The sequence below is a fragment of the Berghia stephanieae genome, chromosome 9, assembly GCF_034508935.2.
Source record: "Berghia stephanieae isolate SIO BIC M18660-M18661 chromosome 9, UCSD_Bste_1.3, whole genome shotgun sequence".
Taxonomy (NCBI): Eukaryota; Metazoa; Mollusca; class Gastropoda; order Nudibranchia; family Aeolidiidae; genus Berghia; species Berghia stephanieae.
The window spans coordinates 29445023-29464769 of NC_088368.1; the positions used below are offsets into that span (position 1 = coordinate 29445023).

The 19747-nt window shown below is 35.2% G+C and overlaps 1 protein-coding gene across 1 annotated transcript; it reads right to left on the bottom strand.

Annotated features, from left to right (window-relative positions):
- Positions 1–5402: 5402 nt before the first annotated feature.
- On the bottom strand, positions 5403–19537 carry LOC144979183 (uncharacterized). Its single transcript, XM_078925794.1, has 5 exons — positions 19173–19537; positions 14263–14388; positions 12107–12265; positions 10164–10228; positions 5403–6597 (listed from the first exon to the last, which is right to left on the bottom strand). Exons 1-5 carry the CDS (start codon positions 19535–19537, stop codon positions 5918–5920), a joined length of 1395 nt encoding a protein of 464 aa, XP_078781920.1. The 3' UTR covers positions 5403–5917.
- Between the last annotated feature and the right edge of the window lie 210 nt (positions 19538–19747).

Here is a 19747-nt window from a genome sequence, read left to right on the forward strand (position 1 = left end):
TCAAAGAACCTGCATTTATTGGTGTTAAAGCAGAGGTTATCCCATGTTTTACTTTGGGAATAATAAATGAGTTCTTTCGTAATTATGTCGAAAATCTTTGAAAATAAATAGACGTCTATATCATATATTTGTCGCTTCTGGTATCTGTATTTTTGAAAATGTAAACATTATGTTGTGAATTATCTTCTAGAGCTGTAATAAATCTCCTCTGTTTTTATTTAATTACACGAACTATAATGCACTTAATTACACTGACTTGATAACATATAATGAAATGCTATTATTTTTTACTTGATTACACGGACTTGATAACATATAATGAAATGCTATTATTTTTTACTTGATTACACGGACTTGATAATATATAATTCCAAGATTTTTTTTTTGTTTGTTGATTACACGGTCGTGATATAATACAATGATTATTTTAAAATAACTTCTAACTACATTCGCAACTAGAGATGGTTTGAAGATATTAATTTCTAAATTCTCTGCTTCGTTTAGGAAGGAAACATTTAAACTAAAAATGCCAAATATATTAATGAATTCAAGAATACCCTTGTCAGAGAACTTGTCATTTTAAATTATGTATACAATTGAACAGGTATGAAAATTACACGAATGGATGTTTTTAGTCCTTTTTATTTTGATTTTGTTTTTGTTATTTTTTTTTGTGGGGGGAGGGGGGGGGTTCGTTTATTTATTTTGTTTGTTTGTTTGTTTGTTTTTTTGTTTGATTTTTTTGTTTGTTTTTTTGTTTTTTAAAATCTATTTTCGTTTTTTTTCAAATATATTATAAGAAAACAATATTTTAATACAAAAAGGTAAGTTACGAAGTTATTGTTACTTACAGTTTGAGCTAACAAAAATATGAAAATCGGTAATGTCTATCTTTTTCCAAAACCTATTTTGTTTTTGATGTGTTAATGTACTAGAATCTCATGATAGCGCCGTTTCCATAGAGATAGCTCGCAATTCTTTCGTCCGTAAAGTGTTGACAAAAATGGTCTTCAATACATAACTTGAGGTGTCTTAGAAAATCGCCATTTATTAACTAAAATAACTTCATTTTTCTTTAATCATTCGTTACCTATTCTTTTTTTTAATACTCTTGGGGATAAACATTGTTCTACTCTACCAATGTTCAATTTGTATTATCGATCACAGAATTACTGGCAAATGTAAAGATCATAAAACTGTTTTTGCAGACTGATATACGAGTAACTTGCAAGCCTTATTACTTTATTATTTTTGTTATCATTCCATGCCTTCCTTGAACAATTTTTACTTCAAACACGGTTTCTTCGAACTGATTTCACCCTGCCAACGTACCCCCTCCCCCAATAATTAAAGGTAACAAAATTGCGACCGGTGATTTCGACTACTGTTTACTCACTCTCTGCTTATTCTTGTCACTTTGCCATTAGTGCTTATGGTTGGCTACGGCGGTAAATGAATGTTGTAATACACTCTGACACACACACACACACACACACACACACACACACACACTAACACACGTACCTATAGATAGTATGCGCTTGGCTCAGAAGCTCATAACATTGCCATCCGGAAGTATAACGGTCCAACACACAAAACTGTGTGTAACCATGAACTTTTATAGTCAGGTTAATACAGTTCAGTGAGAATCACTCACAAACGCGGATGGCAAAATACAATAACAAAGGCTTGAGTGACGTCAACCGCATACTATCTATACACGCACACAAAAACCCTTGTAACATTCCAATAAAGTAAAAATTAATAAAGTTTACTTTATTCATCTTCATGCGAAAATAATAATAATTTAAGCGTAATTCTTCTACAAGATTCTAGCACATCCGCAACAAGAATGGATAACGTAATTTTAAATCTCTCTTGAGACTGTAAAGTTATAATAATCTCATCCGCAACCAAACAGGATAACGTAATTTTAAATCTCTTTTGAGACTGTAAAGTTATAATAATCTCATCCGCAACCAAACAGGATGACGTAATTTTAAATATCTGTTGATAATATCAATTAATAATAATAATCTATTCTTTTTTAATATAATACGGTTTGGGGTCAACATTGTACCGAAAACCAATGTTAATTATTTTATCTTCGAGAGCAGAACTACCAGCAAATCAAAAAAAAATTTAAACTATTTTTTACACATTGATATACCAGTAACTTGCCAACTTTTCTTAAATTAGGGGTAATTCAATTACACATTGACTCAAAATAGATCCCCCTCGATCTATGTTAATTCCCGCAATGCAGTAGTATAAGGATTTAAACATCCTATTCGTAATTGTATTTAATCTCCGCAAACATTGCGGATTTCACGCGAGTTGGGTTTTTTAAAAACCATTTAGAATGTGTACGAATCATTATGTTGGCCTATTATTTATTATTGTCACCTGTGATTTGATCCCATTTCATACGAGAATTGGGATAATATGCTTCTGACGCTCGCAAAGCGGACCTTGTAGTGATTTTGATTCATACAAAAGTACCAATGTATGAAAATAGGGCAACATTGAGATCGCGTCTGTAGAACTCACATTACTTAACGCGCTTTTTTATGTCCGCACACAGAAAGTATGGATGTTTCGGGTTCCCCCTTTATCAACAAATCAAACTACACTATTCTCACATGTCTTATTCTTAAATGTTTTTCATTCATCTTGTTTTATTGATAAAAGGGAAACCCGAAATGTCCACATTATCTGCCTTCGGTCAATAAATCAAAGCTTCCATTTCATTACGACTTATTGTTATTTATTCCTTCGAGCTTCAAGCAGCAATATTTTCATTATCATTTTTTTATGCCCCATAATCCACTCATGTTCAGGAACTTCCCTTCAATTATCCTCCGTATAACAAAAACACAAATATAAAATCTGTTAAGTTTAATTATTTAGGGAGGTACTTGTTCTGTCATCTATTCCTTTGTATCTGTTTTCCAATAGCTTTCTGTCTTTGTCTTGGAATGAGATTACTTAGTTTTGCCCTGACCCTGGCCGGAGTCTTTGACTGGGAGGGAAACAGTCGAATGTATAGTTGTAGTTTTGGTAGATTATATTTTTTTTTCATTGTAAAACATCTCTCTGTTATGTACTGTTATGTTGGGTTTTTTTTTAATTTAACATATAATTTGGAAACATTTGAGTGTATTCCTCTTAGTGAGATCTTGTGCTGGTGTTTGGGAGAGGTGATCTCAAACTAAGTCCACTGATAGTGTGCTCTTGGGGGGTTTTTCCTGAAATGTCATACCTACTAAAAATCTTTTTTTTATAGAGCAATATCCACTAAACGTGCTCAAAACGCTTTACAAAGGGTCCGTGATCGACAGCAACACGTAACATATAGAACAAGACATGACGCCTGTTGGGCGATATTACGTACAATTCTTACGACATAGACAACACTGCTAACCGCCAGGTACTCATTTTACACCTGGTACGCTAAGAGAATGTGAGTAAAGGGTCTTTTCCAAGGACTCAACTATGCGAGTGTCATACCACAAGACCACATAGCTGCACAAACTAAACACTACTAAACACAAACACTGATTTGTTTAAATTCATACTAAAAAGCAATTAATCATACATTTGTACACATAACAGTTTTCAGCAAAACAAGCTTTACAATAGAATATTAGGTCCTTAAAAAATCTTTCAAATGTTTTTCTTCAAAAATCTCTTTCTGTCTATGAAAAAGGTTTACTGTATCGGTACAAAATGTGATTATTTTCTTATTGTTTGGTAAGGATCTGAATCTGAATGTTACGCGAAGTCGACTCAATTCTGAGTATTTGTATTCGAGGGCGGAGAGAGTTGTTGAACGTGACAGCAATTATTGGTGTTTAGACTGAAGAATTTTGATAATCTTCGTTTGAATGTTTCTAAATCTGTTGCGTTCACTCATGATTCCGTAAGAGCGTTCCAAATGAATATTTGAAGATGTTTGAGTTTCTAGATATGTGTTTTAGTATTTTTAAGTGGGTTTTTCTTGAATGCGTGAATTTTGTTGGATGTCTAGTTCTTCGGTGAGATGGCCGACATTTTGTTGTTAAAGTGAGAAAAAAAAAATAATTAAATATTTTGATCATCCTAACTTAAAATATCTAGTTTAAAAACATGAACATTCATCACTAAACCTGCTCAAATAGCTTTACAAGGGGTACAAGGAGCCAACAGCAACACTTAACATGTAAGATGAGACATGATGCCTGTTAGGCGATGTTGCAATTTTTTCCCCATAGAGAAAATGTTTTGAACGGCCAGATACTCATTTTACACATTCGTACGGTAATAGAATGTGAGTAAAGAGCCTTTTTTAAGGACTCAGCAACGCATCTCTCAGAGCGGGACACGAATCCCGGACCTTCCAGTCTAAAGGCGAGTGTCATACCACTAGACCACATAGCCGTTGTTCACCACGTCACAATACTGGATCTAGACTTTGGTCTAATCGACGTGTACATATACGCAGGTCTGACATTGTTGTAATGGACAGTAGTTTGCGTCCTTTTTTTTTTAGATTTCCATTACGAATATGAGCCCATAATGAATTGGTTTATCAGACCTGCAAATAAGTACACGTCAGGTCACATAATATATGTCGTATCAAAGAATAACACAAAACTTGTCCATGTAGATTTGTCAGATTTTAAAAATTTCATTTCTTTAGATCTCCAGTCACAATAAAATGTATGGTAAAAAAGGATTCAACAATTAAAAACCAAATATTAGTCTGGATACCCCCCCCCCCCCTTCCCTAAATAGTAACGCAAAATGACAATATTATGTTTACAATAATAATTTGTGGCGCCATATTATAAATTGTTAAATTTCACTAAAAATATATTCTTAATAAATAAGTATCAATTAAGTATCTTTGACATGTCTTTTATTCAAAGATGGGGAAATCAAAATTCATTGAAGGGCAGAATAAAATATTTCTTACACTTTTGCTTTTTGGAATTCGCAAGCTCGTGCGTCAATTGGGAATACGTCCGGAATTCCAAAACGCAACTGTGTGAGAATCGTATATTGTACCTGTTTTGTCTATCATTGTACGTAATTAAACTCCACAGGCGGTTGCGGCACAACTTTGTCTGCATATAAGAATATTTGAAGAAAGGAAAATGATTTTTACTAATATGTGTTGTGAAATGGTTTCCTCATTGCAGTTACATTGTTTTTTGTTTTTTTTTTTCTTGGTGCGATGGATCTGGCGAGCAGAATAGGTGAGTATTTTACTCCAAACGCACAACATCCCCTGGGCGTGAAGAGGGAAGATCTCAAAATACGGGCCTTGGCTGACACGACTGGAACCAGCCTTTATTATTATGACATTTGGCTTCGAAACCGAACAACCCCCCCCCCCCCCCCTTTCCCCCAAAATAAAAGAAAGTAAATGAAAAAATTCGAATGTCAAAAAGTAAGGGAATCAGAAGTCATGACTCGTACCTTCCTCTCTTTAAGTTTAAAATCCTTAGAAGTGTGTAACCAGTCATTCGGAGAGCTTAATAATTAATAAGTTATTTAAACATAAGGTGGCATAACTATTGTGCCGACTCTAGAAAAACCGATATTTCAAATTTTGCCCTGACGAATCTTCTTTCAAATATAGATCGATTTAAATAACCCTCATCTTGGGGGGAAAAAAAGCTCCCAAACCTGGATCTACGCGAGGTTGGGTTTTTCCATAGTACGGCCGTATTTTAGAAGCAGGATGTATAGACAGGTTTTTTATGATCAAGGGCCGTATAGGAGCCAGAATGGATGATCTTTATTGACGACCAGCATTTCTTTAGGCTAGAAATAAGATGTCATCATTATGAATCCAGAAGATCAATTAATTGTACAACGTTTGTATCAAGTCCTCCAAGGTGCTCGTTTCACATTTCCAGGGAGATTGGAACTATTGTTCCCTATCATTACCAACTGATGTTATCAAAGTCCATCCACCGTCCAAAACCCCCATGCCTGAAATTGCGAATCCGCTTTCCTCAATACATTCGCATTTCCTGGTTTCTAATTTTATTTGTACAATGGTTCCAATTCCACCGGGTGCTGAAAAGCATAGCATGACACAACTGTCTGGTAACAAAGTTAGGTGTGCCGGTACGATGATCGAAAAAAAAGGCTCGCTTGAACTTTTTCTCCCGGGGTAAATATAAAAGTCATCTTGAATGAAGTTTAACTCTTTTTCTTCAACAATCACCTCAAATTCACAAAGAGTGAGTACAAAGTTAGCAGCTTTCCACACATAAATATATCTACCTGTGATGACTTGGTCACAGTAAAGAGAATGAGGTCCGTCTGCGGGAAGAGCTTGAGAATACCAAAGACACAGTTGACCTGTAAATGTTCCATCTTGAGATGGTATCGGCAGTGGGTTTTCATTCGAGACGTAGATATAAAAATCTTGAAGACGTTCTGGTACAATATCTCTATTTGTGATGTTAATCTGGTGGATTGGATAAACCCGAAGGAGGTCCACAATCCAATACGTGTTTGCGTGGCTCAATGTGGAGGTGCATGAGAGTCCATCATAATAGCTTGAATGTCTATTACCATCAACTGCCTTTGTGGACTTTCCTGAAAATAAGAAAGAAATGAAGCGTTGATATTGCCAAAGTTTTTTTTTAATCGGAAATTATAAACTGTGGCCACCTTCCAATTCATAAACAAAAATAACTATAACAGCTTCAAAAAAAAAGAGCTAAATATAACAAACAAGAAACGTTTAGGGATCAAAATCCTTTTTATCCCCAGGGGGAAATAGGCGTCAACAGTCATGACGTCACTTCCCTCGTAATGACGCATAGTAACTTAGTAACTGGCTCTAAACTATCGGAACAATGGCGGACGCCTTAATGAAATACTTCTACGACGAGCATAAAAGATATCCAGAGGAGAAAAACATTATAAATCTGATCATGTTTTGATTTTGACTTTTATACATTCTGATCACATGACATGTGAAAAAGTTCTAGCCAGCATGAAGAATAAAAAGTACCGATTTTCTTTGTTTAGAACCAAGCTGCTGGTTGTTTGGCGGACGTGACATCAGACTATTGAATCTTATTTGTCTTCAGAGTCTACTTCAAGGCGAGACAGAAATAACCCAGGCGTCAGCCGCTGTGCAGCGCCGCAAAATGATCTAACAAAGACCACATAGCGCATCAGGTAGTCGAACTCGGTACCTTTCAGGTACGAAGCAAAGACCTAACCACTAAGCCACGCTGTTTCCAAGATATCATTTTAATAATAATAATAATTATTATTATTATTATAATTATTATTATTATTATTATTATTATTATTATTATTATTATTATTATTATTATTATTATTATTATTATACACATTAAAACAGCACTCATTCTCGTGTTAATCACAAGCTCTGGGCACTTTACAATATAAATTATCAATTTGGAAAAGAAAAGAAAAAATTTGATAATAATAATAATAATAATAATAATAATAATTTCTTCCAGTCAACATGGCTGACACCTGTTGGCACTGAGCTTCCGCTCAGTGAATTGTCTTTTGCCTCATTTGTCAAATGCTTTTGGAGGATGAAATTATGTTTTAACATTGGAACGTTTAATGGAAGCATTCAATCAATAAGTGTTGGAAGGTATCTGACCGTATTTGTGTGTTACAACTACAAGGGGGCATTTCACATAACCCAAACAACAAACACCAATCTAAAAACAAACAAAGGACAATTTCCATACGCACCAACAACGGGAAGAGCAGAAAAATTTCCGGAAGAAATAAAAAGTTTTTACAGAAATCTCAACGAAACTATTAATAATCTAGGAAATAAAACACTGCTAATAATAGTAGGAGATTTCAACACTAAAGTTGGCAAACTGGAAGAAGGGGAGAATTGCCTTGGGTCTCATTCGAAGGGTAAACGAAATTATAACGGAGAAAGACTAGTGGATATTTTGCGAAGATAAACAGCTATTTGTCACAAACAGCGCATTTAATCACGCTTCTAGACACCAAACGACGTGGGTAGGACAAAGGAAAAATAAAGAAACAGGAGCAGTTATCAACATTTACAACCAAATTGACTTTATACTGTGCAGACAAAGACACACAAAAAATCATAACAAATGCAAGATCTTACGCTGGCACCTTGATAACAACAGATCATAGGCTAGTTAAAACAAACTTTGTTATTGAATGGCACAAACAATCAAGAAAACACAGCACAACAATTCATGAACCAAAAATAAATATTACAAATATTGTCAACAACTCACGATGTCGTAAACAATACCAGCGACAACTTAATACTGAACAAGAAAATTTAACGAACAACAACACGTCAAACGAAGCATGGTCACGTGTACGAAGTTTAATAATAAATGCTGCAATTCAAAGCACTGGGACAACTACAGCCAAACGACAAGGCTGTACGTATGATACCATCATAGCTCAATACTCTTCAACAGTCGTAGCGTCACTTCCTTCCTAATGACGCATGATAACTTAGTAACACTGGCTCTAAACTATCGGAACAATGGCGGACGCCCGTATGAAATATTTCTCCGGCAAGCATAAAAGCGTATCCAGAGGGGGAAAAAACATAAATTTGATCATGTTTTGACTTTTACACATTCTGATCACAAGGCATATGAAAAGTTCTAGCCAGCATGAAGAATATAAAGTAATCATTTTTTTTTTTTTTTTGTTTAGAACCAAGATGGCCGTCGTTGCCGGGCGGCGTGACATCAGACTATTGAATCCAATTATCTAACCAACAAAAAGATTTGCGAATAAAAATACAAAACTCAAAAAAGGAAGGAGAAAGACAGAAACTAAAATATGTACGAAACAAAATATTACACCGCATAAGACATAGAGTAACCGAAATTAGAGATGAAGAGTTGGACAAAAAAGTTGATAATATTAGTAATTGCAACAACGATCAAGCAATGTACAAAGCGGTGAGACTATTAAATCAAAGACCATTTGAGAACCCAAAGATAGAGCACGAGTCGGGAAAATTAATTATTAACCCCAGTGACATTTCGAATGTTCCTTTTGAATATTATAAAACAAAATTTCAGGACAACAAAACGCCACGCGTTAGTTCATTTGAGGGAGATCCCCGACCACTCTTTAAACCTATTACACCAAGAGAAGTGAGAAATGCTTTTAAACGTCTAAATAACAACAGAGCACCGGGAGAAGATGGAGTATGTGCTGAACATCTAACATATGGACCACTCTTATTAGATGAACACATAGCGGACATTTTCAATCAGACGTTCGAACACCATCAGAACTTGGATATCAATATATAAAGGGGATCTGATATCAACACAAAAGCCAGGAAAACCAAAAGGCCCTCCAAAGAATTTGAGATCAATTACTCTGCTTAACACAATTAGAAAATCGCTCTCCCTGATCACACTGAATAGAATTAGACCGATTGTTGAAAATTATTTGTCACATAGTCAAAGCGGATTCAGGACGGAGAAAAGTACTGCAGATGTAGTTTGGACTCACAAATGGCTTGCTGCCAAAACCCTGTCAGAAAAAAATAGAAATAGTTATAACTGGAATAGATATGTCTGCCGCCTTCGTTACTATCAATCGCCAATCCTTGTTAAATATTATGAAAGGAATAATTATGGAAGATGAAGTTAGATTAATCAGATTCCTTATAAGTGAAACCTGGATAACGACCAAAATAATCGGTGCCTCAGAGAATAAATAATTCCTTGGTAACATCGGCACACCACAAGGAGACAGCCTAAGTCCTGTTTTATTTATCATTAACCTAGAAAACGCTTTAAAAGATGTGCGTAAATCGGTTCCTTCGGCCCAATTACGTTTTGAAAACGAACTCCCCATGGAAATTGCATATGCAGACGACATTGACTTTATCGGCCTCAAACAAGTCAATGTAATGACATCCAAAGAGCCTTACAAAATCACCAACTGACAAAACAGATGTAACATTACTGTCAAGGAAGAAAGATGAATGGAGAGCAACGAAAAAAGTAGGTCATTAATAGGAGACAAGGAAGACTTAGAAAGAATAAAAAGTTTATCGACACTGCACTAAATAAATTATTACATATATGGATTAGAAAATATAAAATTAAATTAAATACTAAAATCAAATTATACACAACCCTTGTAAAATCCGTGCTTATATACAACTGCGGAACATGGGCACTGACTGGAACCGAAGAGCAAAGATTAGACAGATTCCATAGAAAACAACTGAAAAGAGTCCTGAATATACGATACCCCACTTAAATAAGCAATAAAACACTGTATGAAAAATGCAATGAAAGATTAAAATCATGAAGGCAAGATGGCGACTTTTTGGGCATATACTCAGAAGAGATGTAAATATACCAGCTAAAAAAGCCATGAATACTTTTTTCACCCCATCTGGACACACGAAATATCAAGGTAGACCACCCACGTCAATTCACACTGTCTTCAATAGAGACCTAAAACGCCTTCAAAATAACAAAGTATTAAAATCAAAGGAAGACCTTACGAAATTAGCATCGACAGCAAAAGACCGTGAACAGTGGATGGAAATGACACGGATGATTAGAGAGGCAGCCGAGGCGCCCCGATCGGATGATTAGGAAGCGAAAGTCCTTAAGTAAGTATGTCATAATAATAAAAATAATAATAATAATAATAATAATAATAATAATAATAATAATAATAATAATAATAATAATAATAATAATAATAATAATAATAATAATAATAATAAAATGAATTCATAGCCAAATCAAGGGTTCATAGCGTCAATAAAAGCAAATACAGTAAAGATGTGTCTTGAGATTCTTTTTAAAGACAGGTAAAGACTTCACTCCTTCAGATCACGTGGTAGTTCATTCCAAATCTTTGGGCCGAAACAAGCAAACAATCTATCACCAAATTTTGTTCTTGATCTTTTTTCCGAAATATTCGTTTGGTCATTACATGATCTTAAACTATAATTTTCAAATTTACACATGACCACGTGATCTGTGAGATAGACCGGTTTTAAAAATTAAAAGACATAGTTACCTGAACCATCATGATAATCGTCTACCTGTGTAGTAGGTTTTCCCAAAGCAACGTTGATGGTTGGTGATCCATTTAGATAACAATGCACATTATGTAAAATATAACACATGATATAATAAAACATTAAAGAAAACTTAGCACACGTATTCATTCTGATGCTCTTCTTTGTAAGGACGATTATATTATTATTATTATTATTATTATTATTATTATTATTATTATTATTATTATTATTATTATTATTATTATTATTAAGCTGAACTGTCGCAAGACGGGTCGAAATTAAACGGAAAATGAACAAGCCAACAGATATGAGGAGAATGATGTGACACTGATGGAACATCACGTAATCAATCGATCTTGCTTGGCATTTAAATTGACCATTCTGTGAATTCTTCCCGTTGCTGGGTAGGTACGTGTTTGCCATTGTGAGATCTTGCGGAAAGTACTTTGCAATAGACTTGCGTCCTATCCAAAGGATAAATTGTTCCATCTACATAATCTGAACTGTCCCAAATCACGGTCTCCCCCTCCCCCCCCCCCCCCCCCCCCCCCCCCCCTTCCTTTCAAAGATGCCAATGCCAATATCTCATCGCGGTTTTGTGGTCTAGTCGCACGACAGACGCCTTTGGACGGGTAGATCCCGTGTTAAAATGCCGCTATGGATGGCGCAAAGTTGAGACCAGACTCTTTACTCCCAGTCTCTTATAGGACGTACGTACCCACGTGCAAAATGTATACGTGGCCGGTAACCGCCTCATTTCTGTCTAGATAAAAATTATAATATCGCCTGATAGCCTTCATGTCTCGTCCTACATGCTAACTATTGCTGTTAGCTAGAGAGACCCGTTGTAAAGCGACTTGAGCAGATGTAGTGGATATTGCGGTATCTAGAAGCTTTTTTTTTAAGACTGGCTGTTGAATCGATCTTCAAATTCTATACTTTGCAAAGTCCCAGGTTTGAGAGTTTTTGCCTATGAGGGTCATTTTAATCGATCAATATTTGAAGGATGAGTTTTCTGGCCAGAATTTTGGATACTTATTTTGGGGTTTTTCCCCGAGAATTTGCCCCATAGATGAGGGTATCAGTAAAGGTCCTGCAAGGATCAAGGTTTGTTGTTGACCCATCTGTACACTCGATACTGATTGAGTAGCTGCGTCTGTCAAATTTTGGAGTGCTTTACGATAGTTTAGTGTCCTATCCAGAAAAAGACAAATGCAATTTTTAGGGCACCTAAATCGACATAAATGTATTGAACATCTTGCTCTCACAGGAAAGATAGAAGGTAAAAAGAGTAAAGGTAGACCAAGAAAATCATATTTAAATAGTTTGAACAGGTGGTTGACAAAGAAAGAGTAGAGTAATATTAGTTTTTTGAGGTTATCTGATCAGAGAGATGAAATGAATGGCATACCATGATCATCTATGTCTGGCACAGACTTGGTAATTGAAGAAGTGTTCTATCCGAGGGATGGCAAAAAATTGTTTTTTATTGCCCAATTAACGTTACAAATGTGTGGAAAATAAACACCGACGTCTTGGTGTTTTATGGCTACAGCAGGTTACCTTTATCGGTTATTATGGCTTTGTTCAGTTGTCACGATGCCCTTGTTTGTTTTTGTTTTTAAGGGTTTTACGGCACTTGTTTGTTTGTTTTGTTTTTTTTTTTTGGGGGGGCGGGGTTGTTGTTTTTTGTTTTTGTTTTTTTTTTAAGGATTTTACGGCGCTTCCAACACATTAAAGTCATATCAGCGCCAGTAAAAAGGAAGAAAATGGGATAGTAAAAAGTTCTAGAATTACAATTAAAGCAGCCAAGAGAAAGTAAGACAAAGGGGAACTGGGAACAAATAGGGATCAGATGTAGAATCCAAGAGCATACCACCAATGTACTAAGTTTGAGATCACCTATAAGTCTCATCCGGACACATGGACAAAATTCAACAAAGAGGAATACACTCAAATTCTTACATTATACATTAAAAATAACAAATATAATAATACATAACAGAGAGATGATTTACAAGGAAAAAAAATATCATCTCCCAAAATAATAACTATGCATTTGACTGTTCCCCTCCCAGCCAGGACTCCGACCAGGGCCAGGAAAAAAACAAGTAATCTCATTCCAAGACAAAGACAGAAAGCATGTTGGAAAACAGATATAAGGGGATAGAAGACACAGTATGTAACTCCCTGCCCGCTATGGGAGGTCAGGATCCCCACCCAGTTACGGCGCTTGCAACACATTTAAGTTATATCAGCGCCAGTAAAAAGGAAGAAAATGGAATAGTAAATGGGAACAAATATTCTTGGCTTGTGATTGTGACATTTCAGTTCACTACATTTATGTTAAATTATATATTGAGTGCTTTTGTTTAAAGATCATAATCGCCAACAGAAAACGACACATCCTGGGTCAGGAAACAAGTGGCGTTTTAATAAATAATGGGGTATCAGTTGATAGCTTGAAAGAAACCATTGTATTGTAATCCGATGGTGCGCCTGTTTCTTATTGTCTTGGGTTTTGTTCTTTTTTTTTCTTTTTTTTTCTTTACATAGCGTGATTTTGATGAAACTACAGTCACATCTCCACAATCCAAAATTTTGTTTGCCGGAATCCTCTGTAATATTATTATTATTATTATTATTATTATTATTATTATTATTATTATTATTATTAGTAGTAGTAGTAGTAGTAGTAGTAGTAGTAGTAGTAGTAGTAGTATAGTAGTAGTAGTAGTAGTAGTAGTAGTAGTAGTAGTAGTAGTAGTAGTAGTATATAGTAGTAGTAGTAGTAGTAGCAGAGTAGTAGTAGTAGTAGTAGTAGTAGTAGTAGTAGTAGTAGTAGTAGTAGTAGTAGTAGTAGTAGTAGTAGTAGTAGTAGTAGTAGTAGTAGCAGTAGTAGTAGCAGTAGTAGTAGTAGTAGTAGTAGTAGTAGTAGTAGTAGTAGTAGTAGTAGTAGTAGTAGAAGTAGTAATAGTAGTAGTAGTAGCACCATGGACAGCCACAGCAGCAGCACTAGTAATGGTTTATGTGGCAATTGCTTAGGTTGTACTTAGACTATGCGTCATTTGCTGATATCATTCCAACTCTATATTTAATGACGCTTCTCCTTTATGGCCAGATTATAACCCTAATGACTCTGTTGAGAGGAAATGGTTTGAGAGCCTGCAATGAATTTTGTATTAGCTAACCTATTAACTCTTATATCAATCAAATCCAGATGATAAGCAAACATAGCCTTTATATGGCGTCCTTTGTAAGACAGTCTATTATTGTTGAAAATGTCCAGAGAAAAGCCCATAAAGTTGGTGCCAGCTCTTGAAATTATGTCATATGAAGAAAGGTTAAAATGTCTGAGACTTCCATCTTTATTGTATAGAAGACAAAGAGGTGACTTAATTCGGTTGTATAAATTGGTTCATGGTCTAGATAATATATAGACCACAATGATTTTTTAAAAAAATAATATCGCCTATAACACTCACACGTTATCATTTCAAGATATTCTACTTCAATTCGACAAAATTCATTTATTTGCCGTACAGTAAAAATATGGAACATTTTGAAATTTCAAAAAAAAAATTGCAATTAACAGTAATTAATTTAATAATTTTATTGACAAAGAACTTGTCAAACAGTAGAAAAGGGTAATTTTGACATAAACCGTAATTCATTTTGGCTTTGTCCGACATGATTCTCGCTAGAACAATAACTATGCATTTGAATGTTTCCCTCCCAGCCAGGACTCTGACCAGGGCCAGGAAAAAAACAAGTAATCTCATTCCAAGACAAAGACAGAAAGCATGTTGGAGAACAGATATAAGGGGATAGAAGACACAGTATGTACCTCCCTGCCCGCTATGGGAGGTCAGGATCCTCACCCAGTTACGGCGCTTGCAACACATTTAGGTTATATCAGCGCCAGTAAAAAGGAAGAAAATGGAATAGTAAAAGTTCTAGAATTACAATTAAAGCAGCCAAGAAAAAGTGAGACAAAGGGGAACTGGGAACAAATAGGGATCCGGTGTAGATTTCAAGAGCATACCACCAATGTGCTTCGTTTGAGATAACCTAAAAGTCTCATCCAGACACAAGCACAAAATCCAACAATGAGGAATACACTCAAATGCTTACATTATACATTCAAAATAACAAATATAATAATACATAACAGAGAGATGATTTACAAGAAAAAAAGATCGTCTGCCAAGACAATAACTATGCATTTGATTGTTTCCCTCCCAGCTAGGACTCCGGCCAGGGCCAGGACAAAACCAAGTAATCTCATTCCAAGACAAAGACAGAAAGCATGTTGGAAAACAGTTATAAGGGGATAGAGCACACAGTATGTACCCCCCTGCCGACAATGGGAGGTCAGGAACCCCACCCAGTTAAATGACCCTCATCTTGGCAGAAACTCTCAAACCTGGGACATCGTGAAATATCTCTTATATCTAACACTAATTATTAGTTGACTGGTGGTCCCAGGTTCAATCCCCAGTGGTGTCCACCTCTCATGACCCCGGGTTCACTTCCCACTAGAGTCCATATGTCTAGTGGTTCCGCATTTACTCACCTCTCATAACCCCGGGTTCACTCTCCAGTGTCTACCTCCTATAGTTCACTCTCCGCTGGTGTCCATATCCCATAGCCCCGGGTTCACTAAAAAATGGTGTCCACCTTCCTTTGAAATCAGGGAAAGATTTTATGGACACCCTGTATAATATTTTGTTGTTATTTGTTAACGATTTTACGACGCTTACGACACATTTAGATCATTAAGTAAAAAGGAAGAAAAAATATAGAATTACAATTGAAAGCACACAAGAAAAAGTAAGACAAATGGGAATGGGAAACAGATGTAGATTCCAAGAGCACACTATCAGTGTACTTAGTTTGAGATCACTTAAATGTTTACAAATATATTTAAACATTTTTAAATAACAGTATATAACAGAGACGATTTACAAGGAAAAAAAATATCATCTCCCAATACTATAACTATACACTATACATTCGACTGTTTCCCTCCCAGCCAAATACTCTGGCCAGGGTCAGGACAAAACTAAGTAATCTCATTCTAAGACAAATACCGAAAGCAATTGGAAAACAGATACAGGGGGATAGACGACACAGTAAGTGCATGGGAGGTCGGAAATTCCACCCAATCTCTGCGCTTTGGGGAAGCCATTGCTGTTATAATGGTAAATTTAGCGTCACAAACTTTTATAAGTGGTGCAGCCTTTTGGGGTTTTTTTTTTTTTTCAAATTAAGGTAATGACCATGTAAGGCAATTCATTGATTAAATTTTGATTTCTTTAAATCTATTTGTCTATATGTGGACAGGGACCGTATGGATCAATCAAAGGATGAGATGCGATTTTTTCATGTAATCCTTTTTTATTGTTCACGGCCCAGTAGAGGAAAACAATGTACAGGTAGAGAATTGGAATCAAGTGGCCAGACACCCGGTATTGCAACCATGTTTCGCACTAGTGATGCAGAGAGCGAGTTGTGTCAGGCAACCCTTTGTTATCAACAAGCATTGCGTGTCTGACCTCGTTGGGGCAGAGGGACAGTGGAATCGCATTGACAGGAAAGCTTTTCACTGTCAATTTAAGCCTATAGAAAAAAGTATTAAGCCAATCTCTGTGGATTTTGTGGCTATGGAGGACGAATTTTGCCAATAACGCTTATTGTATTTTGCGGTCAACACTTCAAATGTCTCTTTGTATGAGTGAGAAAGTAAGTGGTCTATTAAATGAGCTACCCAAACTCCAATTTCACTTCATTACATGAAGTTATTTTATAAACCATTTCATTCCTCATTGCACAAAACAACAACAATGGTTGATGTTATCAATATATTATATATATATATATATATATATATATATATATATATATATATATATATATATATATATATATTTTATATATATATATATATATATATATATATATATCTGTACATCACCACCATAATTATATCATGGGTCTCACTACACCCACTTTCCGCTATCTTAAAAACCCTGCAATAACGACACCCCTGGATAATGACATAATTTTCTGGTCCTGGGCAATGTCGTTACCAGGGGTTACCAGGGGTTGCACTGTCATGGGTTAGAAGAAACAGCAAGTGACCTCTCCTGCCCACCAAGGGAGGTCTAAAGACCCCACCCAGCAAGAGCAGATTCCGATGGCAGGTATTTAGAGCATACTACAGATATTATAACCAATATTGTAATTAATGAAATAAACTTAGTCAACTTAGTACCCATTTCCAGAAGCCACATATAAATCCGATATAACCCAATCAAATAATATTTTATTAACTCTTTCAGCGCTGAGGCTATATTCGCATTTCCGTCACAAAATGGCTAATACCTGATTGAGGCAGCATTAAAATGACAAGCTAAGACAAAGCGACATTCAAATTCGGCGCAAGATCTCAATTAAAATAACCCCTAGGGCCACTGGAATGTTCTGATGAAAGAAATGATACCAATGGTTAAAGTTAAATTTAAAGTACAGTTTTTTAGAAAGTAGGATTGGAATGCATTATTATTTTTGCCTTTCAAGACTGGCCGTAATGTGCGGCCATTGACGCTGAAAGAGTTAAACTCACAACATAAACTTGTTTTATGAAACAAACTACGGTGTTTAACTACATTAAAACAAAAAAAAAGTGTATGATTTCTTTTTTTAAAGAAAAGAATTCTAATAATGAGTTCGATCCTCAGAAAAATGTGTACGATGAACAAAAATACTTTATAATTCGCTTATTTAAGATAAGATTGGCAGCACTGCAGAAACATGAGACTTTTTTCAACATTTTCCCTTAATTAAGAAGAAAGAATATCAAATCGTTAAAAGTTAAAAAGTTAAATGTCATATCTTTAATCATTTTTAATTTCAAATTACATTTTGTCAGCTGGTTCAGTCTGACATTATACCGGATTTGGGTCGTGGGTTTCATATACAATGGATGGAAGAATCATTCACCATAGTTTTAAATAAATGTATTTTTACAAAACATAATTACAAATTAGAAAAATGAATCAGCTGTAGGTAGACGAGGTCACAAACATTGTGTGTGTGAGAGAGAGGGAGAGAGAGAGAGAGAGAGAGAGAGAGAGAGAGAGAGAGAGAGAGAGTGAGAGAGAGAGAGAGGCAGAGTGAAAGAGAAAGAGAAAGAGGGAGATAGAGAGAGAGAGAGAGAGAGAGAGAGAGAGAGAGAGAGAGAGAGAGAGAGAGAGAGAGAGAGAGAGAGGACTAAAGTGTTCAGAGTGATAATGATAAGGATAAAAAAATACTTTAATACATTTTAACGTGTCTTGGGAAAATGAACATGATTTGGCATTCATCAGCACTTGCATTAAGTCTTTGAGGGACTAATTCAAAGAAACTATTTCCCAGCTACAATGTCCTTTTGTTTAACCTAAACCTAGCCAAACTTCTCACCCAGCAATGGTTGTGGGCTTTTTTTTAAAACAAAACGGGACACTCAAATGCTATCCAAGAAAAACAAAACCACCAAAACAAAAATAAGAAACATTTCTAATTTACCAACCAAAAAAAAACCCAGTACAATTAAAACAACAGATCTGTTTAATATAATAATAATAATAATAATAATAATAATAATAATAATAATAATAATAATAATAATAATAATAATAATAATAATAATAATAATAATAATAATAATAATAATAATAATAATTAATAATAAGCATATTTCTATAGCGCCTTTCATCAAAACCTCAAAGCTTTTTTTAAAAAAAGGACATTGTTTACCCAGGTAACAATAATATTGCAAGTCCAAATCGACCAAAATATCAAAACAATTAAGAGCATATAACGGGCATCAAAAACATCAAAAGTCACATACAATACATTTAAAATTCAATTAAGTAAATATTTTCTGAAAAGATATGTGTTCAGGACTATTGAGCTCGAAAATTTCACAGATTGAAGGAGATCATTCCAAATCATGGGTCCAAATGTCATAACAGACCTATTGCCAAAATATTTAAGTTTAGTTTTAGGAGATAACAGTTTTTAATCGTGGAATCTAATATTTCTCAGAGCTACGTACGGTTGGAGTAAATGTTGAATGTAGAGAGGGACAGAAGACTCAAATACACCAAAGCAGACAAGGGCTATTTTGTATTCAATTCTAGCCCGGACTGGCAGCCAGTGGAGGGTTCGAAGCATGTCCCTTGTATCATGGTAATGAGATTTTCCCAGGACTAACCTATCCACACAATTCTGTACTCTCTGGAGCTTGTTTACTTTGTTATTAGGGAGGCCAACAAGCAGGGAATTGCAGTAGTCAAGACGTGACAATGCCAAAGCAAAGACAATTATCTTCAAGGTGTTGAAAGGTAAAAACGACATCATCTGTGATATTCTAAAGAGCTCATAGTACATAATTTTCACATTGTTTATATGCTGATCCATAGACAAAGAACTATCCAGAATGACACCCAAATTTTTAGCCTTTTCAGAAATAGAAATATCACAATCAGTTATAGTTAGTATAGAAGTTGAAAAGTGGATAGACAACTTCAGTTTCGTCTTCATTTAACAATAGCTTATTTTCAAGCATCCAACTTTTGATGGAGTAACAACAATTTTCTAAATCACAGACAAAAGAGGAGAGATGACGAG